This window comes from Leptodactylus fuscus, chromosome 8 (assembly GCF_031893055.1).
Source record: "Leptodactylus fuscus isolate aLepFus1 chromosome 8, aLepFus1.hap2, whole genome shotgun sequence".
NCBI classification, from domain to species: domain Eukaryota; kingdom Metazoa; phylum Chordata; class Amphibia; order Anura; family Leptodactylidae; genus Leptodactylus; species Leptodactylus fuscus.
In genome coordinates this window covers 13,451,392-13,479,232 of record NC_134272.1, presented here as the reverse complement: position 1 = coordinate 13,479,232, position 27,841 = coordinate 13,451,392, and the positions used below count along the sequence as shown (strand labels likewise).

Sequence of the window (27,841 nt, the reverse complement as noted above, 5' to 3'; positions counted from 1 at the left end):
CCTATAAGTACTGCTTCCATCCAAGTCTGTCACCAGTGTTCAGCTTAAGGTTCCAAGACCAGGTGCAAAGAAGTAACACAAACGGTAAGTGATCGGGAACTGCCATATGCATTCATGTATTTATGTTCGGAGCGCCAAGAATCCTACAAATAGATGAAATTAGAAATTATTATTTCAATTTAAATTTGAAATTGTATTTTCTTTTTTTTTTTTTACATTTACGTTATGGTTTTTTTTTAAGGCTAATACAGTTGATACTGCATTCGATGAGATAATTTTTTGTCATTTTTGCTTCATTGTAAAATTTTAAAGGTAATTGTAATATTAAGTATCAGTGGGGAAAAATTGAAATCATTAGATTGAATTAATTCGGTAGCTTTTATAAATTGTTAATGTGCAGATAGTTTTAAGGTATGAAGATAATGGATGTCATTGGATGTCATTTGTAACATTAGAAAATAGTTTTGATATTTCGGGTCATACATGTGAATATACAGTATAATATATACATACCGTATATGTGTGTATATAAATAAACAATAATAATGTGTGTGTGTGTGTGTGTATATATATATATATACATAAAGTATATATAAAGTATGTATGTAATATATATATATTATCTCTTGCCTTTAACATTAAACTATTAGAATTGATTGTCCTCCTTGGAATAACATAATGGAGGATCGGCCACACTGGATTTTTCATTCACTTAATTTGGTGGTGGAGGTATCTTCTCCGGGAACCTCATTTTATAGTTAGACTGGTTACAAAGAGCACTCACTCACTTTGGACTTGTGCTGCCCTATTTTTAATGGACACCGTGTAATACCTAATTTCACCTGTGGTGGCACTGCAGGGACATAGAGCACTTACTGTGAGTACAGCAGATTCCCGAGGAATCTTTTCTGATGTGCTTATTGCTAAAAGATATAAATTATCCAAGTCAGAAAATTCCTTTATGGTTGACACAATTGTGGACACGTTCAAGGATTATATGGCACATAATAGTAATTTCTACGTAGAAGTAATCCAACCTTGAGGGTGTCATCTAAGCATACAATCTCTCTCTCTCTCTCTCTCTCTCTCTCTCTCTATCTCTATATATATATATATATATATATATATATATATATATATATATACATATAATTTTAGTGATTAATCAATTATAATTATACTTAATGTGCAGAAAGAACGGAACCAAAGATCGCACCAGTCAGGCAGCTGCCTGGAATCATGGGGAGGAAAGAGGTGATATCCTTCTTGGTAATAATCGCAGGTCTCCTGTTTTCGGGTAAGTGTTTGAACACGTTTTTGAGAAAGTTTTCTTGGTCTTTGGGACTCAAGTGGACTGTACTATAAATAATGTCCTACACAGGCATCTATGGATATGGTATAGATGTACTATAATGTATAATATCTCTATATATAGATGTATAAGTATACTGTTCTGTATATAAGGTATATGTTTATGAACATATGTATGAATGTATGACAGTAAAAAAAAACTTTTTCAACAATACTATGTTAAACGCTCATATCGGCACACTAAATCCCTCTTCTGCGTAGGGATGGGTTTTTTTAAAAAAAAAAAAAAAAAAGGAAAAAAAATAATATAATTTTTTCTATGTTTTACTTAGAACACAAAGTCAATGGACAAATAACCACGGCCGTAAGTATCAAATATATTCAAGCATATTTATGTTTCTGTTTTCTAAAAAGGTATCCTGAATCACGGGAATATGGTTTTCAGCCTAGCCTTAACAAAAAGACAACCCCAAAAAATAATCATTTCAATAAATAATTGAAAGATAAGGATGTAAAGAAAATGATAAATCAAAGGCCATGAATGTTTCATCTAAAAACAGCGCCACACCTGTCCATAGGTTATGTCAGGTATTGCAGCTCAGCTTCTTTGAAGTGGAACTGTGCTACAATATCGTACAAAAATTAGGGAAAGGTGACAAAAATAGGATTAGGGGAAAACTGTAATTATATCAGCCTGATGAAGGGACCTATTTAGTAGTCCCGAAAGCTCGTAATATGTTATCATTTTTAGTCAGCCATTACAAAAGGTATCAACTACTGAAAAAATTATATTTCTTATACACATTAAGTCATCTTGTCACAAAGCTGCCATTGGTTGCCTTGAGTTCTGCTTTAAGATGGAGAATCAGAAATTAGAAAAACATGGCTGCTTTTTTTTTTTTTCCCCAAAAATAGAACCCAATTTGTTGACAGGTCCCATTCAATTCTAAATATTAATTTTTGATAATAAAAAAAAAAATAGAAAAGGTAAAAAAAAATCAAAGAAAATGAAATAAATAGAATAAATACAAATATGTCAGTAGAACTAGGGCACGCTCAAAGTTTGGCATTGTTCCCACTATTGCACTGTAAGTTGCCGCAGGCTTCCTACCAGCATGTTTAGGTAAAAATAATTAATAAAAAAAAATGAAACTCATTTCACCTCGGGGGAGCAATGCAAATTTGAAAGAATTTACCACACCTTCTCTATAAATACTGCACAGTCTTGAGATGCTTTCAATGTACTTACACAATTGATGAAAGGAAAGCTCTTATTTAACATGAAAGGAAGGATAAACATTGCACCTAACTTGTGTATTAGGGTGTGTTAAAGCAGGGGCAAATAATAAAGGCAAATGATGAATTTTTATAAGCACCATTTTCATTCATTATCATTTAGCACACAATGCTTACATGTATAGATGATACCTGTCATTGTATTCCTGTCTGTGCTGTTAGTGAGGCGACTGATGAGAAACAATCTCTACAGAACAGGAAGTGCCAGCCTATTATTAAGCTTAGTGGTCAGAGTGAAAGGATTTTAGAATTTTTGTTTAAATATAGTAACATGGAAAATGTAGAAACATCACCAACAACATATTTAACATGAAAACGTCAATTAAAAAAAATAGGTCATTTTCTGATTCACTGGAAAATGAAAGCTCTTTTCACTGCCTGGTGGCCATTAGGGGTATTGCACAATATTATATTACATTACATTACATTATTTTTTTCTTTTAGTCAACAGCTCTCATATTTGAATCAACAACAACAGTGGGAGCCATATTAAGCAATGATGCTGTAAGGACCCTCATTTTTTGTACTTTCTTAGTAATTTGCAGGGCTACATAGAATAGGATATCGTCTAATCTTAGTTTCTAAAGAATTCTGATACACCTTTCTGAATATTAGGTACACAGAAAGATTCACATAAGAAACAGATAGATAGATAGGTAGATAGATAGATAGATAGGAGATAGATAGACGGATAGATGGATAGATAGGTAGATAGATAGGAGATAGATAGACGGATAGATGGATAGATAGGTAGATAGATAGAGTTTGGTCATCTTGTAATATTTTTTCTTCTTTTTTTTAATTTAGTGTCCTTCATATGCAGAAAATGGTAAGTATTCATATTATTAATATTATTATTATTATTGTATTATTAATACAATCAGAATTTCACTTTTAGGCCAGCATTATGTAACTATTATAATTTTCCTGTCCCAACAGGCAAGACTCTCTGTACCACAGTGACTGGAAGGTTAGTTTGCTATATATCATACATAAAACATTCACAATGGTGCATCAAACCTATGACAATATTTAGCCAGTGCATGACCCTATATATTCCATAAACTTCCATCAATCATATATTTAGGGCATCACAGATACAGAACTAACACAATACAAAACATGAAGATGTCCAGAGCCCATAAGATAACTTTTACTTCTTTTTTTTTTGTCTTCAGCTCTGATATAGTTGCTGAGTTGACCAATGGTGATTTGGCCAATGTTTGCTCTCATACCATGTTGCAATATGGCTGTGCAGAGGTAGGTTTCCTTTTTTTTATTTTGTATATTTTTAAGTTCTCACAGACAATAAAACAAATCTATAGATCTAATAAAGATGAAATTCTTGTTTATTTTTTTTTATTTGTTACCACTGCTGATTAACGTACTTTATACATGTCCTTTATATGTATATAAATGCAATTTCTATAATACTGCCCCTAAGTATGTTAGTACAACTATTTTATATTGCTTTTATGTACAAGAATATAACTACTATAATACTGCCCCTATGTACAAGAATATAACCACTATAATACTGCTCCTATGTACAAGAATATAATTACTATAATACTGCTCCTATGTACAAGAATATAACTACTATAATACTGCCCCTATGTACAAGAATATAACCACTATAATACTACTCCTATGTTCAAGAATATATCTACTATAATACTGCTCCTATGTACAAGAATATAACTACTATAATACTGCCCCCTATGTACAAGAATATAACTACTATAATACTACCTCCTATGTACAAGAATATAACTACTATGATACTACCACTATGTACAAGAATATAACTACTATAATACTACCTCCTATGTACAAGAATATAACTACTATAATACTGCCCCCTATGTACAAGAATATAACTACTATAATACTGCCCCCTATGTACAAGAATATAAGTACTATAATACTGCCTCCTATGTGCAAGAATATAACAACTATAATACTACTCCTATGTACAAGAATATAACTACTATAATACTACTCCTATGTACAAGAATATAACTACTATAATACTACCCCCTATGTACAAGAATATAACTACTATAATACTACTCCTATGTACAAGAATATAACTACTATAATACTACCTCCTATGTACAAGAATATAACTACTATAATACTGCCCATATGTACAAGAATATAACTACTATAATACTACTGCTATGTACAAGAATATAACTACTATAATACTACTCCTATGTACAAGAATATAACTACTATAATACTACCCCCTATGTACAAGAATATAACTACTATAATACTACTCCTATGTACAAGAATATAACTACTATAATACTACTCCTATGTACAAGAATATAACTACTATAATACTACCCCCTATGTACAAGAATATAACTACTATAATACTACTCCTATGTACAAGAATATAACTACTATAATACTACCTCCTATGTACAAGAATATAACTACTATAATACTACCTCCTATGTACAAGAATATAAGTACTATAATACTGCCTCCTATGTGCAAGAATATAACAAATATAATACTGCCTCCTATGTACAAGAATATAACAACTATAATACTGCTCCTATGTACAAGAATATAACTACTATAATACTACCTCCTATGTACAAGAATATAACTGCTATAATACTACCTGCTGTGTACAAGAATATAACTACTATAATACTGCCTCCTATGTACAAGAATATAACAACTATAATACTACCTGCTGTGTACAAGAATATAACTACTATAATACTACCTCCTATGTACAAGAATATAACTACTATAATACTGCCTCCTATGTACAAGAATATAACAACTATAATACTACCTGCTGTGTACAAGAATATAACTACTATAATACTGCCTCCTATGTACAAGAATATAACTACTATAATACTGCCCCCTATGTACAAGAATATAACTACTATAATACTACCCCCTATGTACAAGAATATAACTACTATAATACTGCTCCTATGTACAAGAATATAACTACTATAATACTGCTCCTATGTAATAGTGTATATAATATACTGCAATGCTGTTTCACTGAATAGGAATATTGGTTCAGATCTTAGTAAAAAAAATCATTAAATGAGCTTTTTCTTATTCTCAGCTTTCAGGTTTTGGAAGTAATGTCATTGCTGCAATCCTCAAATGCTACCTTACAGATGGCAACGCTGTCACCTCACAGGAATCCTTCTCCTTAATCCTCTCACAACTCGATGTTGGCACTCTTAGTTCTGTTATGACCACTCTCAATCAAGATGTAAGTCCTATCATTATTACCTATGTACTTACTTTGAGTAAAGATGCAACATATATCTAGAATGTCTTAGCAATGGCCTCTAGACTTGTCATTGACTTCTACAAAACAGTGCCTTATGAAAATCAAGATGTTTCTAATACTCCACATTAAGTATTAAAGTCGCCACATGTGTGTAATTCACATAATAGAATGCCAGGCTAATACCAATACATGTAAAAGGGGCCTGTTGTATAGATGTGACCTGTCACCAAGGTTACACGTTAGCAGTTTTACAGCATTTGTTGCATTAAATACTATCTGTATAGACTTAGTTGCAATGAGCTCCTCCTAGTGGTAGATACAGGCAGCCAAAATGTCATCATTTATCAAGTCAGAAAAAATACAGCTCCTCTATCAAGGAATATTATATGAAATCAATCAGCACAGACGTAAAAATAGAACGAGGATACATTAGCTTTAGTACGGGTGTAGTACAATTCTCAATGGGTCCCACACTGGCTCGAAACCCTAATTTATGTGGATTGCTCTGCATGCTGTATTCAGTATCTTAATGTAAAGTGCAAGAAATATGAGGGTTCTTTATAGGTTGCATGACCCAATATGACAAACACCCTAGGTTAATTGTGACCCTTGTCCAAGGGGTAACTTTATTAGTCTAAATTAATTAGCACTTTTATCTTTCAGGTTTCTTATTCTGATATAACAGAGAACAACAAGGTGTACATGCTAAATGCTGTGTTGGAAAATCTGCGTGCAGGAAATCTAGATGCCGGTGTAATGGGTTTATGGTTCCAGGAAAAGCTATACTCATATCTTCCAGCTATAAATGCGGAAATTCTGAACTGCATCACTAGCTTGTCCTTGTCATGTGATGCCGGTGAAGCCTTGTAAGTATACTAAATCCATGTTGGTTCTTAAAAAGTCAATACGTTGACTTTTACCATTGCCATATTAAAAAAAAATTTGAATAGAAAACATGACTACTCTTATTGTGAAATTAAGAATATCATTTCATCCTTGACTATCTTTAATTTTACAGCATCACTGCCCTAGATGTAGCTTATTCCAAACTCAACCAAGATACAAAGGAAATTGTTGGATCATGGATCTCTCAATTCGTTCAAACACGTTGTGAGTTTCATAGAAATGCCCCTTCATTGTGTTTACTCATGGGTGGGGTCGGAGATGTTAGGGGTGTGGCCATGCCTTAATCATTTTAATAGATTACATATACAATTGGTTGTATGTGGATTGGATACAATGGTGTGGATTCAGCTAACCGTATTATTTCTGTCTATTAAGCTTGCAGACAAGGATCAGTAGGACAGTCCATAGCGATCTACTTCAAGTCTTTCATAAGCAACATCAATGTTACTGTTTTGCAGGCAACCTTTGGTGCTACAAACCTGGTAAGTTGTAAATGGAAGTCACAGACCTTTCCTTTCTTAAGCAGGCATAGATAATAAACTAACATATAATTGTTCTGTTCCCTTCACAGGGGTCCGCTTTCACTTCTTTGACTGACTTCCAACTGGCTCAATACTGTAATAACGAGAAAATCTTTGGCGACGATGATGCAGCTGAACCTGTTATCACTTTTCTAGCTAGCAAAGACATAACTTTCGTGTTCAATTTTATAAGTAACTTAGAAGGGACCGGCTTTAGTCAGAATTCTCTATCCTCCCTGTTTTCCATTGTAGCGAGTAAGATGTTCGCTAATGTGTCTGATGAGGCCTGTAAACCAAAACTAAAGACAGTGTTCCAAGGACACAACAGCTTCATATTTTTGGGTCTCACCAGTGAGAACATTGAGTTTATCAAAGTCAACGACTGCTCAGAGTACCATGATGTGTAAGTAAAGAAGTCAGATCACTTTCCTCTGCTTGTCCCTAATCGGCGATCCATTTTGTAACCTGGATTTTGGTTATATTCTATTTTCCTATAGTTTCCAAGGCATTGACGAAGTCTATTCAATGTTAACTTCAGATGTCCAAGATTTAGTGTATGCCGCCAGACTCGCTTTCTTAAATGCAGAAGCACTTAAGTCAGGTAAGGATAAAGAATTCAGAAATCACATTCGGTTTACAAAATTTACTTTATCAAGCCTCAAGCTTTCAAACAGTGTCTGGAGGAGCTTATATTGTCATGCGGTAAATGGGCAGCCCATTCACTTCAGTGGGTACTATGTACTGCTTGACTTTCCCTGTGGTGGCGCTGAACAGAAATTGGTTACTTGCCTCTGCATACAGATTTTAGTTAACCCAGCAGAGCAGTACCCTGTCATTGGAATATCAGTAGTGAAATAGGGATTGTCCAAAGAAGAACCCCCTCCTAATACAACATAAATGGCAAACCCCTTTACAAACTGTGATGATATTGAGCTCGATTTAATTCATTTAACCCCAAATTTATGTACAGTGTAAAAGAGGAAGTGCTGACTCTCCCTCCATTGTATGGTTAGAATAGATTACCTCAAAGAATAAGCCATTTGCAGAGATGAATTCCTAGCTAGGTTCCCGTTACACATGGACCCTACAGCAACGCAAGGGACTAAAAAGTAGAAGCTTAAACATTGTTTTATTTTTGCATGTTAACAAAGTTAAATCCAGAATATGATTATAATAGAACGTAATTCCCTATTTTTGCAGGATATGCTTGCACATATGGTGTTGACAGTTATCAGTGGTTTGTGCAGAACCTTGGACAGTCTTCTACTTACTTTCTTTATGCTGATATAATCCGTCTGAATGCAAACTTTGATGGAGTAAGTCTTTGTTTTCACCATACCTATATTTTTTTTTTTTTCAGAAAAATATGTTGGATGATTTCCTGTACTTTCTGTTGACAACCTGATACCCCTTATACTATGTGGTCAAACAATGTATAAATAAGCATACCATACATCATACAGTGTCTAAGCACAATACCGTATCTTGCCGTAGTAACGTTGTCATACATCGGCCAAATAAACGATGTATAGTGCCTAAAAATCAGTGCCCCAAATAACAACTGCATAGTGGTATCAAGCTTTTGGATGTAGAGAAGGCCATCTGTGATACCCCCCTTGTGGAATTAAATTACAACTCAAAGGTTGGCACAGCCCGGCGTTTCTGAAGTTTCAATGTCAGGAAGGGTTATCTTTATATAGATGCCCATTTGATGTCAAATGTATTGACCATGTTTCGTTTTTTCTTTATTCCCTAGTATGAGACCATTGCTTTGTTTACCATGACTCAGACTTTGGATCTTATCATAAGTTCCAATTTGTTCACTTCTGTATCTTCACAAGATGAGCAGCGTGTCTCAGCTGTCATAAATTTCTTGAAGACCAAGGACTATACCTACGTACAAGGATTCATGATACAATTAAGGAAATTTCTAATTCAGGTGAGAGACGCTCTATAGGACAACAAAACGACTTATACCTTCGTAGAATTACAATCATGTAGTATTCAGCCCACTTGGATATCACTCCATAATGTGGTCTTCTTATCTTCTTTCTTCACAGATAAACATCAAAATTGTTATCAACATTAATGTCCGATTCCAATTTTTACAAGGAGTTTTTGGAATATTGAAAGACACTAAACGATTTTCAACGTTCACCAGTAATGATTGGTACACATGGTTCCATGAGTACTTGATCTTCTTCACAGCTTCAATTACCACAGATCAACTCTCTGTACTGACCAATGATGTAGTTGAAGACTGCAACAACATGCAAACCATGTAAGTGGCCATTGAGTAGAAAGAAAGGGTTTTAAGTAACTGGTGGTAACTAGATGCCATGATAGCCACGGTAGGATATAATATGATGTCTAATATTTTTCTCAGTCATAGCGGATAGAGTGAAGCAAATGAGATCAAATTGAGCAAGGGAATGGTTAGTTTAAGTATTTCTGGTTGATAAAGGCCAATAATCAAGGTTGGAGAGTTGTTAAAGAGAATGCATCAAATTTCTTGGTTTATTTTTTCCAAGAACAGCACCACTCTTGTACACTGTCAGTCTGGTATTGCATTTTATTTCCATTTAAGTGATAGCCAGACCCAGGTCCTGGACAAGAGTCGTTCTGTGAAATGGATACTGAGAGTTATAGTTTAGATTAAAATCAATATTTGTTTTTACTTGTATTTCAACTTTAGTGTTAGAGGATTAAACAATGTCTTTGACGACATGAACGATGGCTCCAAATCTAATATTACCAACTGGATCATAGGATTCCTTAGGAATAAGCCAGATGGTGAGTGACCTTACCTACAAGGAATGTCTTATGTATTTAATTCTAGTGTCATGTATTCGATATAAGACTGTAGAAAAGAAATCATGGGTTTTATTTTTCAAAAAGTTGTTGCCATGTATTTTATTTTTAAGGCCTCCTTACAATGGAGATGCATGCTTCTTTTATTCCCTTAATAGGGTTTGTGTATGATTTATGGGAAATGCTGCAAATGGTTTTTAATAGACAGTAAAGTATTCATGGATTCATTTAGTCTCCAGGAAGTGATGAAATACAGCCCCTCTCCAAGAAACTAAGAGGTAGTAGGGGGTCTTCATACAAGTCCTTATCTGTGTGTATTGTGTCCAGCACTATAAAAAGTGTATCTCTAATGATAATGAAATGACTCTACAGACCCCGCCATGTAGTAGTATTGAGAAGGTTCTAGTAATCCGGTTCTCCCATGATAATTCAATGACTTTTTGCTATCCCTGTTTCTTTATTGAATAACTTAATTTTTGATATTTCCAATTTTACAGGATGTGATACAGGCAATGTAAAATGGTTGAAAATAAACTTCGAGAGTTTTAGTCCATTCGTTCCTTATCCTGTGGTCATAGAATTAAATCCTTCCATAATTGTGGTAAGACCTTACATATAAAAAGAATTCATGACTAAAAAAAAAGTAGCCTAAAGTTTTATAAAACACTACCAACAAATAATGTTTTGTCCAATAATCTAAAAATGTGGTTTTATTTGAAATACTTTTTTTCAATGTTTCTTTCTCTTAGCAGGAAATTTACTAATTTCTTTATGCCCTAAAAGAAAAGCATCAATGTACAATATTATCATAGGCAAACTTTTTTTTATTGTAAGAGCAGTGTGACTATGTGAAATATTATCATACACAAATATGGAAGTCTCCATCACTGTATATTATGATAGTTAATTTGTTAAAGAAGTTTCAGACAGACCTGAAAACCTTTCCTAAAAGACAGAATATTGAAAGGTACAGGTACTAGATTATTAAAGATAGGTTGCTCATTTGGAAATGTATTCTAATTGCCATATTTGCGGATTGGTCAGGCCAAGCCTGCTATTAAATACTTTGTAACATGGTTATTGTCTTCACATTTTGTGGTCTATTTTTAATAGTTTTCCTATTTTCTCTCTTGTTTTCTTTTATAGATTGATGTACTAACAGATCTTTCACCAGCCCAGATAGGACAAGCAATAACAGTGGTAGAAAGCGCACACTACAATGTAACCCTCATAAATATAGTCTTTGAAGCCCTGACAAGTGGTACAAATCCCGTTGATGATCTTGCAAGCTTCTGGCAAAGTTTTAATCAAGAAGCACCAGAGGTAATAAATGGAATCCATTGTTTGGTGTCCTTTCGACTCAATTGTATAAGTGTCATTTCAATATTACTGGCCAATCCTTTCTCTGTCCAAAACATTGGTGGTAAGTGATAGCTAGTTGGAATTGTTGACAAGTGACTGGGGGTGATTCCACCTTTGTGCCCCAGTAAAAATTTTAATGAAAAATCTTACAGCAAGCACCCATATCACTATTGTATAACGGAGAAGAACATTAGGTTAGAATGCTGATCTACCATTGTAGAATATGCTGAGGTGCGGCAGGTTTATTGTAATTTGCCATCAAGCTAAATTACAAACAGGTATGTAGTTGACAAAAAAAAGAAAAATCTGAATACTTGCCTTTTGATAGGAAAGATAAGTAAATTAGAGAGTTCCATAACGAGATGAAGGAGGTCTCTTGTCCAGGTAAGTTGTGACATCATCAGTTGTCATATGGGGTCCCATCATTCTCTATTAGTTCTACTGTATTGAATCTAGATTGGTATTACATTGATAGCAAAGAAGATATTGTTTTATTTATACCATGTCTTACCTTGTACAGAGATTTCCTTCTGAGATTTCCTTCCAGCAAGATGGTAGCAGAGAGGACTGAAAAGAACCCCATAGCGGTTCCTAAAAATTACATTACCTGCATTGGTCTATGCACTTATGTTCATATCATAAATTATCTTGACAGAAGCAATTTTGATTAAAGGGTAAATAGCAAGTAGTACCTTCTTGATGCCAAGGGGTGTGCTACGCATTTCAGATCTATGCAGTGCAGTTAATCCAAATGTTTGATCCCACAATAATTTTTGATCACTTCTTGATCGGTTATTGAGAGGACTTACAGGACTGCATAACGTTTCTCATCATTTTAGCTCTGTGACACAGAAATGAATGTATATTACCCTCTAACACATTGTACTCTCCCATTTAGATGGATCAGTACACTGTTGAAGTAAAAGAAACCCTGTTGACAGAAACGGTCAATGTGATCTCAGCAGAATTCGACACATTTGAAGCATCTGACTGGACCGAATGGTTTGGTGTTAACCTTGTGTCTGTGACCACCGTGATTAACAACGAGACTCTTAGTAAATTCCCATTGACAGCTGATTGTAACTCCTACAAAGCTTTGTAAGTGATGCTAGATCTAAGTTATATCTTATCTCTCTACTCATCCCTCACATATTCACAAGCCTCTGATATACATGCTAGAAAAAACAAGGCAGTAGGCATCTACTTAGATGATCAGAAAGAAGATACCATAGCTCAAAAATAGGGAATCCTCCTGACACTAATTCACTGCACTTCAAACTTGTATCTGAAACAAGAGAACCCAGATTTCCAGAATTTTTTGTTTCCATCCCAATTGCCATGTCTAGCCTTTACTACTTGCTAGTATTGTAGTGATGTGCCAAAAGTGTGCCTCAACTATGAAGATACCGAATGTCACCACTATAGTTGGGGCCTATAGTAGCAGGTTAGGCTGTTTGTGTTGTACATATACCCTAAGGGATACTCTATAGGGTAGGGTGCCATGTTTCAGGAGAAAAATCAGGATTCAAGGAGAAAAATATGCTCATGCTCTAGGGGGCTCAGCGGTTGCACTTTTGGGATATGGTGCTCAAGTGGGTGCAAAAACTGCTGAGAAGAGGTTCCTGTTACATATCTTGTATTACACCCTTGCCACAACAGCACACCATGTGATTGACCTGTTCAGTATAGTCAGTGTATAAGATTATGTTAAGGTATATCTTAAAATAAAACATTTCACATCTTACAGCACAAAGTCACTGAGTGGGGTCTATGACGAAACTCTTGATACAAGCAAGACATTCGTCTTCGATTTCATTGACACCTACTTAACTAAGGGTAAGCAGATGATGCCAACTGATGATCAAGAATAGAAAAAGTATATTTTTCCATCATTGTCACCCTTACTATGATACCTTAGGATTAATATTGACTTTCATTGTGTCTTCCGAAAGGCCCACAATGCACTGAAGCAGAGGTCAGCACTGTAAGCTTTCTGGAGGATTATATGGCAAATTACTCAGTTGATGCGTCTTACAAACAGTTTACAGTCTACTACAGTGCATTCAATCCTGTAAGTGTTCATGTATATGGATCCTAAATGTATATGATATTCCTATGCATACATATAAAGATAGCCTTTCATATTAATGGACGTGCTTCCTTTTCTTTTAGCTTGAAGATGGAGTCTTCCAGATTTTGACCGATACTCAGCTTGGAGACATGTTTGTTGTGTCCAATATTTATGAAAGTATAGAAAGCACAACTACAGTCTTTACCTATCTCCAGACACTTTCAGTAGAGAGTGTGACTACTGTTGTCACTGAGTTTAACTCAATGGCTGTTAAGGTAGGTTTTATACACTTCTACCTTCACACGAAATGCAGACAGGCCTTTGTAATGGCGTTTTTCAACCCCATGACTCACGTAGTGGGTAGAAAGGCGTCCTTACTGTCATATCCGTATCATGAATTTATGAGATCTGGACTATTAAGAATGAACCTACTGCATGGTTTTCTTTTGTTTACCCCAGGAGGACATCACTATCAGTGAAACTGTGGGACAGTATATACTTGAAAGTTACTTAAGCGTTATAGAGACCAGCCTTGTGTCATACACCGACATTCAAATAACAGAATTCTTTGAAAACACAGTATTCAGCTTCACACAGTTCTTCACTGTACAAGATTTGGAAATGCTCCCTGTGGAGGACTGCGGTAGACTGAATCTCATGTAAGTGATGATAACACAAAGGAGTGATGTATACATAGAAATGACAAAATGGTAACAGATGGAGGAAATAGAAATAATAAAACCATAAAATTCATACGTACTTGGTATAGAAAGTCACGTGACTATACACAACAATATATGTGATCTTGTTATATATCTCATTGAGTGACTATCTCTAGTTGCTTTGAGTCTTGTGTTCAGCCCTACATTACTCAAGGACCCCACTTGGGTGGTATCCAAATAATGGAATCTTCTGTTGATCTGACAAAGTATCATTTGGCGGACAACAGAAACAACTAATTTTTATAATCTGGATAGCATCGCCAGCTAAATATATTAGCATTGACATTATACTGTAGCCCCATCCAAAAGCCAGAATATTACTTCAATAAAGGGGTTATACAGGATTAAAAAAAAACATGGCTGGTTTATAAGATAACTGTCTATGGGTTATTTGTAGTAATGGAGGTTATCCTCCTTCACTAGAGATAACCCATGTACAGCTGCGGCACTATTTTTGGAGGTCAGTCATGTACAATGCCTTTAAACTAGACATATGGTGGCCTTGCTTTTTGATGGAGCACTGTTGGTTTGCTATTCTCAAAACATCTTCTTGACCCTCCTGTCATTTCTATAATTCCTTTTAGTGTGACTCAGTTGAACACAGGATTCTCAAAAATGTCTGAGGATACAAGGAGTGCAATTGCAGGCTGGATTCTTGATCTTCTCAAGAGCTCAAAATTGAATGGTAAAGTCAATGAAATCTGCATATTGTGCGTGTGTGTGCTCACATATCAGCTGTAGAAACAACTTCCAGTCTACTGGTCCACATTTTGTTTTTAGATATTTTTTAGTTTTTGTGAACAAATTATGTGACCTGTTTTGGAAACTAAATACAAAAAAAAAATGTTGATATTATTTGCTCACTTTTGGGTTGATATATTTCAGGATGTTCAAGCAATGTATCGACTTCAAAAGAATATATACAATACTCATGGCAATCCTTCTTTGAATATGTTTCCCTGAAGGAAGTGAAAGAGGTTTATGCCGCACTGGATGTAGTAAGTAACTCAACAGTAATAATAGCAATAAAATACACATAGTAAGGCTGGGGCCCCACGGGCCTGCACAGTTTTGGAAATCGCAGCATGTCAATTATATCTACGGAAACCCCAGCGACTTTCCCGTGGAAATAATGGTAACAGAAAGTTCGCGGAAGAAAACTCTCCAACCTTTCTGTTTAAAGCGCTGCGGGAAGAACCGCGATGCCTTCCTGGCTTGGTATTGCAGATCAATCCATTCACTTGAATGGGACTGAGATGGCAACAGGTCATGTGACTGAAGAACATGAGGTCACATGGCCTATGACATTGAAGCTGCACCTAGCACTAGGTCATCAATAAATAAGTTCTCAAAAACCCATTTAATTGAAAATATCACATAAAAGTGGGTAATATATTCTTAAGTGGGTAAGTAAAGTGAATACACATATATTAGGATGTGATGGGTATCTATAGCTAGGTAAAAAAGAAATCAACTGAAAATAATATAATGTTTCTTTACCTACCAGATTTCGATCATCAACAGTACCAGCATCTCCCAGAAGGTTGAGTTTCTTTTCAGTTCAACGGAAATTTTGCAATCTGTGGAGACAACAACTATAGTCCTAGAATCTATGGTTGGATCAGACAATGAAGTTACTGTCAGCGAGATATACACATTTACGGATGAATTTAATGCAGCTTATTCAACGGTAATTATTAAATTTTTAGTATTATGTAACATTGTCTCCGTTATAACAAATGTCTTCCAGTAGTTACACCAAGTCTTGTCTTTTGTAGCTCAACGTCCAAACCATGACAACTGAGGTGCAGCAGGAATTCATGACCTTCTTCTTTAGTTACCTGGTGTCGGATCTGAACACAATGACCACAGTGCAAATTTCACAGTTTGAGTCAGAATTCCAGTATTTCCTCTCTGGTATTACTGTGGAGTCCATTCAAATAATCCCATTGACCATGAACTGTGAGACATACTCTTCAATGTAAGTAACAGACCATGTGAGCGTTCTATACTTTAGGTTCAAATATAGTCTTTTAATGAGTACCACAAGAGTCCGGTATAAGTTGGATCATGCCCCATGTGGTACGTTTTGTTGGTGCCCCCCCTTCTATTTGATGTGCTGACAAGTACTATAGTACCCATATAACAATAGTGTACAGTACTGCCACCAACATGCAGTGCATAAACAATGTATTGCACAGTGCACAAGTAGCACCTACAGTGCTCAAATAATACAAACCTACAGGGACCAAATATCAGCTCCATTTATATAATACTCTAATAACATATGTTATACAAGGCCATAACTAACCTGGTATATTAATTAAGATTATAGTATTCAAGTGATGGCTGCCAGGACTGTTGCGCTCCTTTCAGGGATGGCTGTTGAACCCTTTTCACACTCTCCAAAGGCCGATAACCGATCATCAATCATATAACATCAGCACTTTCCTAATAAAGCTTTTGAAGACTAGTAGGGTTATAGTAGTCTTGAGGGAAAGGAACCAATGTTGGGGTGGAGGGAGAACAAGGTCTTTGGGCCATTGATTTCCATAAATCAGCACTTACTTGTTTGGAAAGTGAATAAAGCATAATGCTATAACTCACTGTATATCTTTTTCCTCAGCTTTTCTGCATTCAACAGTGTATTTAATAAGTTATCAGACAGCGTTGCCAAGTCCATTTTTGATAGACTCCTTAGCTACCTCCAAGCCCAATACGATGGATCATCAGGTGACGTCCTATAACCATACTATAAGCTAAAATATGCCTTTAAATAACAAAAATGATATTAACCCTATACTTTGTGGTCCCACAGATATCTGTCCAAGCTTGTACACCACCAGCCTAACCTATGTGCAGAACATCTTCTTTAGCTTCGTTGAATATGCAGAAGTCTATCAGATTGAAATTTATTACAGCAAGTTTGATGTGGTAGGTCTACCGTTGACTTGGCCATACACAGAACACACCCAATTTCTACCTAATGTTTTGATTATCCAGTTTAGTGACTAACACTGACCAAATTGTGAACTTTATCTTCTTGTATCCAATAGTATGAAGTTCTGTCCCTGCTCTCTGGAAAGCAACTGGGTGGTCTGCTTATAAACAGCACCGCTATAACTGACGAACTCGAGGCAGTCCCAATTCTGATAGAAATTAAGAAGCGTGACAATGATGAAGTCATTAGTTTCTTGACTGAGTGCGCCACTGTTGCTGCAGAGGTAAGATTTTATATATATATATATATATATATATATATATATATATGATAGTCTTTTGAAAGGTTTACTGTTTCTTCCTCCTTGTTGAAAGACATAATATAAAATACATCATACAATGTTTTCTTTATCCATCTCTTTTCTAGTTAAACATAGTTACCCTGCCAAATACCAACATCGAGAATTTGATCGTGCAGACCGTGTGGCCAGTAGTATCTGAGACTCTGAGCACTCTTTCTCCTGAGGAAAGCAAATCATTGTTTGAGGAAACCTTACCAATTATTTTACCCAGTGTTCCTGCTAGTGCCATTGAAAACATGCCACCAAGTAAAGACTGTGATTCTCAAAAAGCCTTGTAAGTTTTTGTAAAATAACACGCACGTTTATCTCTACGGACTTCTGTAAGGCAGAGCATGTCCATGTTAAACATGTTTATTGTTCTTTCCATAGTGTTGCAGGTTTTGGAAAAGTATTTGACGAAATGAGCGTTGCCCAGCAGGAAGCCGTGTATGGAAAAATTAGAAAGTTTAACAAGGATGTGAAGGAGAATACAGGTAATATATTAAAATCTCTCAGTTCTTAAAGGGATCTTCAAGTATATAGGTCATCAATATGTAATCAAATCAACTGATAAAAGAGACAACAGCATTTGGGCGAGTGCTATGACCTCATAACTGAATGCCAATCACAGTGCTGGACATATTGTAGAACCTGTGCTTGTTATTGCAGCTCAGCCCCATTCATTTGAATAGGACTGAGCTGCGGTACCATGTGATCACCGAACATGACAACTATTTGGAACTATGTTATACCATCTATGTTAAAATATGGAAATTTCCTGTTACTTACAAAGTTCTGAAATTACATTTTCCCAGGATCTGCTTGTGAGACACCTTCTGGAACCAGCGAGGAATATTTCAATACATTCTTTGGACCTTGCGGAAAATTAGCTGACATTGCGGACATTTTGGAAGACAATCCCAACTTCAATCCGGTAAAGGCCTTTATATTTCTGTTACATAAAGGACCAATAAAGCAAAATAATCTCCTATTACAATACTTATATATTATCATTTGTTGTTTAGGCTTCTGCTCTTTCTGTATTTGATGGTACACAACTTGCAGAATTTGCTATTTCAACACAAGCACTGACGAGTGAGGAGTCCATTAATACCGTTTTTGAAAACATCGCCACAACAAAGGAAGTGCAAGACTTTTTGGTGCAACTAAATGAAGCCGCTCCCGTAAGTTTTCCAAAAACCAAAAAAATAAGGAAACAACAAACAAAGCATAAAAATATATTATTATTGTATTCTAAATAGGTAATATTTTTATGTGAACTTATAATTAAAGTTGTTGTTCAACATCAGTGGACTGGCCATGTGTAAGGCCTATTAAATATGGTGCAGTCCCAGAAATGTGATAAAGGACACCCCTATGATATTTTTGTATTCATTAATTTACTATAGACATGTTCATTGTATTTCAGGATAAATTGCAGAACAGTCCATATGCAGATGTGATCTTAACAAATACAATTGAAATAATCTCTGAAGACTTCAGCACATTCACAGTAGAGAGCTGGACTGTATGGACACAGGAGATCCTGGTCAATATCTTGTATACTGTCAATGAAACTGAGCTAAATAAAATTCCATTGCCACTGTCCTGTGACTCTTACCAGGCCGTGTAAGTAAATTTATTGCAATAACATGTTTATTCACAAGAACAATAAACGTGATATCTAATGTGACATTCTGCAAATGCAGTAGTAATATGCCCTTTGAAACCAGGCCGCTGTTGGCCATAGGCTGTATTAGGTATTGCAACTCAGCCCCATTCACATACCTTCATTTGACATCTGGAGATGAACATAACACTTTAAATTAAAACCCAAATGGAACAATATTGCAAATAGCCCTTTGTATAATAGTCATCCACCTATTTCTCATGACTAGCTGATTCCTAGCAAGTCCTGACCCCATCTTGCAATGTTTTTTTCCTTACAGATTAACAGGCCTTGATAATGTCTATGATAAAATGACAGAAAAATCCAGAAAGTCCGTATATGACAATTTTATAGTACCTCAGCTCGATAAGACTACTCCTCAAGATGGTAAGTCGCCGGGCCACTGGGCCGCTCAGTGGTGTAGATCTACTTCTCTAGTTCACTACAAGGTTGCAGTATTACAGTTTTGGACTATAAGAATAAAACATTTGTCTGAAAATGTGACTTCTCTCAACTGCCTATATGCAGAAGGGCAAAGGAGTGTGGTAGAAGAGTAAAGTAATGATAGATGTATACTGCCCATGATAGATAGATAAATAGATAGATAGATCATTGATAGGCAGAAAGATCAATATCATAATAATATTTCGGCACGCAATTTATTTAAATTTACATTTTTCAGGTGTACGTTGTGGTAAGAAAACAGATAAGACTCCAGAATGGTCAGATAAAAACCTTGGCCAGTTTTTGCCCTATGCAGAGATCACTGTACTCGAGACATGGAATACATATTATCAGTCTGTAAGTATCTGACAACAAATGTACCTACCTTACATTTCCACACATCCAGTTGCTAAAAGTTATGTGTCTCTTGCTTTCTTTTAGACGGATGTTATCAGTAGTTTGAGCCCTACCCAACTGGCAGAAGTTGCTGTACAGTCCGTTAATGATGAAGAAGTTGCGTGCCAGGTGGCAGGCAGAATACAGAAGTTTGAGGCTGACGATGCAGACTCCTTCCTTGATACTTTCTATACATCCTTGAAGGTAGGACAAATCCTTATTGCATCTAAAAACCTTTAAAAAATTCCTTGATACTTACTGCTGGTCGGTTTGCCAGTTTTATCCAAGTGATTTTTCAAGATGTTATATAAGGTGCTGTGTTTTCTCATATTACTATTTAGTGTCATTTTTTTGTGTCTTGCAGGCTTCCAATGTTAAGATTACCAGCACACAAATTTCCTACAAGTTTCTGTCTGCATCAATCACTGCCATCAGTTCTTCACTCTCCACATACTCTGTTAGTGATTGGGAAAATCTATTCTCAACCAGGCTGCAACCGTTCTTGCTCAGCTTTGATGCTCCACAATTGACGACCATCTTGAATTCCTGCAACTGTGACGCTTACGGTGTAGTGTAAGTAACTTTTACACCTGATAAGGCAGAGCAGGAAATGATACATCAAGGATTCTTCTTCCAATGTTTTTACCATGACTAGATATTCTATCACCCAATCAACCCATTGGGATATTTTTCTACTTTATAGTGTATCTTAGTCTAGAGAATGGATTTGTGTATGTGGAACTAATCTAAGGAGAAACTTTATGCCATAGAGGCAACTTATTTTGGATAGATATAGATATTAGACAGATAGACAGATTAGATAGATAGATAGATAGATAGATAGATAGATAGATAGATAGATAGATAGATTTGCCATGACTTTGATATCACCTGTAACTCATCAAACTGCCTCCATTTCACCACGACATGCAAGAGATCAAATGCCTCGGATGACATTACTCATGGGCAATATGGATATAGAGATTTCTGTGTCTGGAATTTATTTTTTTGCATTATAATTCTATATATATATATATTTTTTTTATTTCTAGTGTAAAGTATCTAAGCGATGCATTTGACAGTTTTTCTGCTGATACCCAACAAAGCCTTTTTGGATCCTTACAAGGCTTCCTCAAGAAGCAGCCATCAGGCTCAGGTAAGGTTTATGTGAGGATAGTCATTTCTATGGCTCCCCTCCTGGTAAACATGACCCTCATTGCCCCATAGCTACACCCCTAGAGTATATATAGAAATCACATCTATAGATCCATGAGCTTGAAATAACAAACTGTCCCACATCTCCAGGTGTCTGCCCCAAGGATGGAGAAAACAGCGCTGCAACCACTAACAGACTTTTTGGAAAATTCCTAAAATATGAAAATATTGATTATTTATACACATATATGAACAATTTTGATGGGGTAAGTGTGATTTTCAAATGGTAAATATATCATTTGCTTCTAGAATCCATCTATAAAATTATTCAAGGAGGTTGTCCCGGTTAATAAAACATGGATAATTTCTCCTAAAAATAGCGCCATGCCTGTTCATGTTGTGTTTGGTATTGCAGCTTAGCTCTATTGAAGTCAATAAGGACAGGTGCGGTACAGTTTTTGGAAGAAAGCAGCCATGTTTGTTTTGTTTTTTTTTTTCAATCCATGAACAAACTTTTTTAAAAAATAATTTTTTGATTTAGGAAAAAGTAAAACATAGGAAGGTGAAAAAGGAAAATTCTTCAATGTTGTTTTTTTTTTTTTTTTATCTGCTTGCAGCTGTCAGCAATTAATTTACTGTCATCTGAACAGAAAGCCAACCTGGCTTTTACTGGAGACATATTGACTAATGCCGAAAGTGCCCAAATCTTAACCAACAGTATATCTGATTTCTCGAGTGGCCAGTTAGACAGTTTCCTATCTACATTCCAGAACACTGCACAACAGGTAAGGACTATATTTTAAATTAATAATCTCTCTATCTCTCTATCTATCTATCTATCTATCTATCTATCTATCTATCTATCTATCTATCTATCTCCTATCTATCTATCTCCTATCTATCTATCTATCTATCTATCTCCTATCTATCTATCTATCTATCTATCTATCTATCTATCTCCTATCTATCTATCTATCTATCTATCTATCTATCTATCTATCTATCTATCTATGTATCTATCTACAGTATATATTATCACTCTTACTTGAAACTTTAGATATGCTGACTTTTCTCGACTTTGTTTCCACAGAAAGGCATATCATCCTTACCAAATGCAGGCATCCAAGCCTCTCTTTTCAATGCTATTTATGGAGTGGCCTCAAAGCAGTTTTCTTTATTTTCTACTGAGCAATGGAATAGCTATTTTACCTTCAAATTCAACTTCTTCCTGTCCAGCATCACTGAAGCACACATTGCTCTGATACCTTCCAACATCAACTGCAACTCCTACCAATCCATGTAAGAAAAAGCATATGCTCTTGAACATCTTATACAGTGAAACTTCTCCACAATATCTGCTATGTAAGAAGGCCTCCCCTGATGTATTTAGAAAGAGTGACACTTTTGTCTATGGGCTGTAGCTGGAATTGCTGCTTTGTCCTATTGAGTGATTGAACTCAATACTAGACATTGCCTGTAGACAAGAGTAGTGATGTTTGTGACAAAAAGAAGACCCTATGGAAACCATAGCTTAACAAATGGTTATATAACTGGCATATTATATGATATTATCTTTGCTTCTTCCTCCCTTGTGCAGTGTATCCGGCATTAGCAGCGTTTACAATTCATTATCTGAACCCGTGCAAGTAGCAATCTATCAGTGGCAGAAAGCCTACCTCACTGCTAACAAACCAATCTATGGTAAGAGAAGTCACATATTATCTCATCTGTTTATACCATTTCTAATCTCCCAAGTGATTTCTTAAATTGTGTTTTATGTCTGTCTTATTTTTTAAGGACCAGCTTGTCCTGTAGGTTCAGGAAACAGTGGTAAATGGCTTGAATACAACTTTGGACTGTCTGGTGAACATTCCTCTAAAGAAGATATTTTATTCTTATTCCCAGAGTTCAGTTTCGTAAGTATCTTTTGTAGTATATTAGATAGATAGATAGATAGATAGATAGATAGATAGATAGATAGAGTATGAGATAGATAGATAGATAGATAGATAGATACAGTATTAGATAGATAGATAGATATATAGAGTATGAGATAGATAGATAGATAGATAGATAGATAGATAGATAGATAGATAGATACAGTATTAGATAGATAGATAGATAAATAGATAGGAGATAGATAGATATATAGAGTATGAGATAGATAGATACAGTATTAGATAGATAGATAGATAGATAGATAGATAGATAGATAGATAGATAGATAATTCTCTAACACTGAAGACTGATGAGTTTTTCTTATATTTCTATTTAGACTCAAGCTGTTTACCAACTTACTGCTACCCAGCTGGGTTACTTTGTGGCCAACAATGAAGTCTTGTCAGACAAGGACGCGGTTGCAAAGGTGTTCACTGGAATAAATAGTGTGAATATTGGAGAATTCTTGGATGCATTTAATGCAGGAATCGCAAAGGTAAATGGGAGGTGGATTCTTTTTTGGATCATGTGTCTTTTTACTGCAGTCTTTGCTAAATATAACTTGATAAATTAAGGCCTGTAAGGTAACAGTAATTGTTTTTTTTTATTATTACAGTATAGTATCACACAAATAACCAACGTCGTGGTAAAACAGTTCTTCTTGGGAGAAATCTTCTGTGATCTTGGGTCCCTTTTCTCATCATTCTCAGTCAATGACTATGTCAACTGGTTCCAAACGAAACTCAGTTTTTTCCTTTCCTCCATTAATGCAAAAGCCCTTGGATTCATATCCACCAGTATCTCCTGTGACTCTCTTGCGGCCATGTAAGAAGAAAATTTCTCTTTGTTTTAACTATGCCTCCTTGTGTAACATGTAGCATGCTGACCTATCCTTTGTATCTAACAGCACGCAGCCTTTAATTCAACTTCAAAACCCTGAAAATCCTGGAGATATATACAACTTTATCAAATCAGTTCTAGCTGCTCAAAAAGCATCTACAGGTGAGTCACAACGCACCGTAACCAGCACAACACTTATGTCTATCCCAGTGGCCTCCGCTCTATGGGTACCTAGACAGTGCAAAACTGCAACTCCAAATAGGCCTTGACAACTTCTGTGCATTGTAGTTGGAGAGCCACAGTTTGGAGTCCGCTGATATTTCTAACAATTTAATAAGCTTTTATTCTTGCAATCCATTCACAAAAGTTGTGATATTATTGAAAATGTTTTGGAATCCTTTTTAACGTTGTTTTAGACCTTCTCTTGATCTGATATGATAGAACCTTTAACAAATGAGATACTTACTGTGACTATTGTAACTAGGTCATGCCTGCACTGCTGGGCTGAGCTCAAGGGAATGGATAGAGAAATACTTTGGGAAAATCTTCATTGTTTATTCATCATGGCAAGATATTACTTCTTTATTTGCTAACTTCCAAGCGGTGAGTAATGGTTACATTGTCTTAAGTTCCTTACGAAATGCAATAATTCATACCATCCTCCAGCAGTTGTCTTGTTGGTCTATTGTTAGTCTTTTCTACTTCAATAATTTCTCTTTCTCTAGCACTTGCTCATCTCTGAGCACTTGCATAAACTAACCATATAGTGTGACAATCCAGATCAGTGTCTTTTTGCACTTCACATTTATGATCTCTCCTATTGATCCTTGCATCAATATCTTCCTCTTCTTCAATCTTTCCTTTGGTATTTGCTTCTTACACAGTCTTACACAATTTTACAGTTTGATGGCAATTGGAGGGCCATGGATTGGAGGTGACCAATCTCTAGGTTACTTATGGCTATTTTTTCAAGTGTTTTTTCAAATGTTAAAGTCAATACAAAGCTTTTGGGAGCAATGTTAATAAATAAATACATTTCTTCAAGTAATTTTGATTTTTTTATGTTCTTTTTGTAGGCTGAATGTACAGAATTCTTACCTCCTAGCATTTTGGCTGCTGCCTCCGCCAGTTCCCTCAGCAGTTCTAGTTATTCAGAAATAACCACTATGTTGTTGTCATTCAATGGCACCCTGGATGACTTCTTAGACTTCATGGACAACCTTCAAACTTTTGCTTTAAAGGTCAGAATAAAATAAAGAAATAAAGTTTTCAGAAATGTGATTTCACCCTTGGTTCATCCATACAATCATTTCATTTCATGGGATCCCTGCACCTTGTAGTACATAAGAAGATACTGTAATTACTGATGGTGACAGGTTCCTAATGGGAACTTATCATAGCCTCTCCATATGAAAAATCCTGCAAAGTGGATGTTTTTTTTTTTTATACCCATTTGACTTGGAGATCAGCAGAAACCAGTGTCTTTCATTCTATGTCCCTGACATGAGTACATTGCTTACGTCACACATAATCAGCAGGTCGCACACACGGCTACCTCACATTTACTTCATCCACATCCAATATTGTCTAAAGAATTAGTCAGATTTTTTTTAGGCCCCTTTTCAGAAGGATCATAAAAAAAAACATGATGATAAAGAAATAGGCTTCTACCTCTCCCTTCACCTTATATTGTTAATATTGTATTTTATATTCTAATATTTTGTTTCATTTTCAGAATCCATCACTTCTATCAAACCCTAAAATCAGAGATACCTTACTGATGGTCGTTGCAAACAGCGTATTTGCAAATCTGGATCAATTTGACTTAACGCTAACTCAAAAATGGATATCAACAATAAATTTTCTGCTTCCTAGCATCAATGGCACCATGCTGCAGTCAATTCCAATGTCATGCTCATGTGCTCAATATCAAATTCTGTAAGTAGAACCATATAATCTAATTCTTAATTCTATATTCCCTCCTGTGAACATGTCTATCACATTGACAGTATATATTATACATTATTTTAACTTTTATAGTTCCAAGTCTTATTTAAGGAGTTGTATAGTATTAGAAAACATGGCTGCTTTCTTCCAAAAACTATTTCACACCTTTCCATGGATTGTGTTTGGTAATACTATGAATGTGACAGACCACATACAACCTGCAATCCTAGGCAGCCACTTCAATGAAGAGTTTAATGTTCTCCTCCATTATGTTACCTCCCGTGAGCCATAAAGATGCCCTCTGTAGTCTTGTCCATCTAGTTCAGTCAACCTATGAGTCAGTAGCCATTTGTCATTAATTATATTGTACTTATATTGGCAAAAATATTTAACTTTTAATTCTCTATTCATTTAAATATGGTTATTTTCTTGGGAAAACCACTTTAACAGTGGCAACATGTAGTTGCCATGACAGAGTCTCAGCGCAATTCAGACAGTCACACCTTTGGCTTCCATAACCTTGGGGGATTTCATCTTTCCCTTTATGCCAGTTTCTACCTGGCATAAATTTCTGGCACCTGGGTGTAGTCTCTTCATATATCTTGGGTGTCCAGCACCAGTCAGGCTGTGTACAATATGCCAGTCTTAATAAATTTTCCCCAAGGAATCAACCATAAACGCATCCATCCTAGACTATCTGGAATACATTCCCTGTTTTAGCACCACCCAGGTACTATTTTGTATGCCATGATGTATGATGAGGAGGGGCAGACGGCTGCTAAAGACAGTTCAAAGGGAATCTAATAAAGGATACAACACAGTACTAGTGAAGATATAGAAATAATACTTATGTGACCAGTTTGCATAGATGGACGCCATATTTATTAAGCAGCTGGTCAATTTATGCAATGTGGTGATTGACATATTTTATAATTATATTTCCTGTTTCCGGTCTCTCTTGCAGTGTGAAAGGCCTCAGTGATGTATTCGTGTCTTTAACAACGGCAAAGAAGCAAGAAGTCGGAGACTTTATAAAACAATTCTTGACGTCCAAATTGAGCGAAGGTAAGTAATTCCAGTTAATTCTGGAAAAAAAAAAAAAAGCTTTTTTGCTGCCTAGTGAAAAGCTCTGTCATTTTCTGTCAGTTCCTCAGCATTTACTTCCAGAGACTGAAATTCAATCCTGGTTTTGTGATGCTCACACAGCATTATGCTTGTTACAGCACAGAGGCCTGATACTCTGTGGGAGGAATTTACAATGGTGGCTGCGCCTCAATTTAAGGTGTATCACGTTTAAGGCCGGGGCTCTACGTAGCGCAAAAAAACCCACAACATAAACGATGTGTGCACCTCAATTGTGTCAGCAATTTGGCATAAAATTGTGCCTCAAAGTGAGACTTCATATTGGTGGCACAAACGTAGATTAGTGCTTTATCATCCAGCAACAACCACTGAGATAAATCTGATGCATTTTCAGACTGCTTTAAAAGTAGGCAGACCTGTAGCTAGGTTCTCCCTGCCCTTACTCTGCATCTGAATACATAAAAGTGGCTTGTTGGAACACCTATGCCTCCCCCCGACAACCAGCACACAGGCACATGCCCTGGTTATTCGCTGCACCCCATTTTTGCCCGTGATGCGGGCCTAAGTGTGAGCATCACACAATCAAGACAGGCGTTCAGCCTAAGTGCAAAGTTATGTAGACCTTATAGGACCATTGTTAAGCCAACATTGTCATTTTGGAAGGAAGGTCATGACAAGTCTTGTGTTTTTTGTCATCAGGTGATGCTTGTGTTCTTGGAACCAATAGTGCAGTTGACTATATACTGAAGAACATTGGATCTTTCTGCAATCAAGTTGCAGCTGAATTTGTCCAACAAATATACTC

At 35.8% G+C, this 27,841-nt stretch overlaps 2 protein-coding genes across 2 annotated transcripts; both read left to right on the top strand.

The window, feature by feature from the left end:
• LOC142217111 (uncharacterized) lies at positions 1-7,344 on the top strand. The gene is made up of 11 exons (XM_075285302.1): positions 1-84; positions 1,193-1,297; positions 1,644-1,675; positions 3,052-3,111; positions 3,415-3,436; positions 3,547-3,646; positions 3,786-3,867; positions 5,717-5,869; positions 6,554-6,756; positions 6,909-7,000; positions 7,172-7,344. The coding sequence occupies exons 2-11, from the start codon at positions 1,240-1,242 to the stop codon at positions 7,330-7,332; spliced, it is 963 nt and encodes a 320-aa protein (XP_075141403.1). The 5' UTR covers positions 1-84; positions 1,193-1,239; the 3' UTR covers positions 7,333-7,344.
• Positions 7,341-27,250, top strand: LOC142217109 (uncharacterized). Its single transcript, XM_075285301.1, has 43 exons — positions 7,341-7,720; positions 7,815-7,918; positions 8,518-8,633; positions 9,074-9,256; positions 9,378-9,598; positions 10,013-10,110; positions 10,626-10,729; positions 11,275-11,451; positions 12,389-12,588; positions 13,238-13,326; positions 13,443-13,561; positions 13,663-13,836; positions 14,021-14,220; positions 14,868-14,968; positions 15,169-15,281; positions 15,791-15,973; positions 16,062-16,264; positions 16,910-17,016; positions 17,102-17,217; positions 17,340-17,507; positions 17,651-17,859; positions 17,955-18,058; positions 18,380-18,498; positions 18,590-18,748; positions 18,994-19,193; positions 19,514-19,620; positions 19,916-20,034; positions 20,119-20,277; positions 20,438-20,646; positions 21,126-21,229; positions 21,379-21,494; positions 21,846-22,013; positions 22,319-22,527; positions 22,826-22,929; positions 23,026-23,144; positions 23,504-23,662; positions 23,783-23,991; positions 24,074-24,168; positions 24,491-24,609; positions 25,083-25,247; positions 25,742-25,944; positions 26,918-27,018; positions 27,177-27,250. The coding sequence occupies exons 1-43, from the start codon at positions 7,578-7,580 to the stop codon at positions 27,248-27,250; spliced, it is 6,249 nt and encodes a 2,082-aa protein (XP_075141402.1). The 5' UTR covers positions 7,341-7,577.
• Positions 27,251-27,841: the final 591 nt, after the last annotated feature.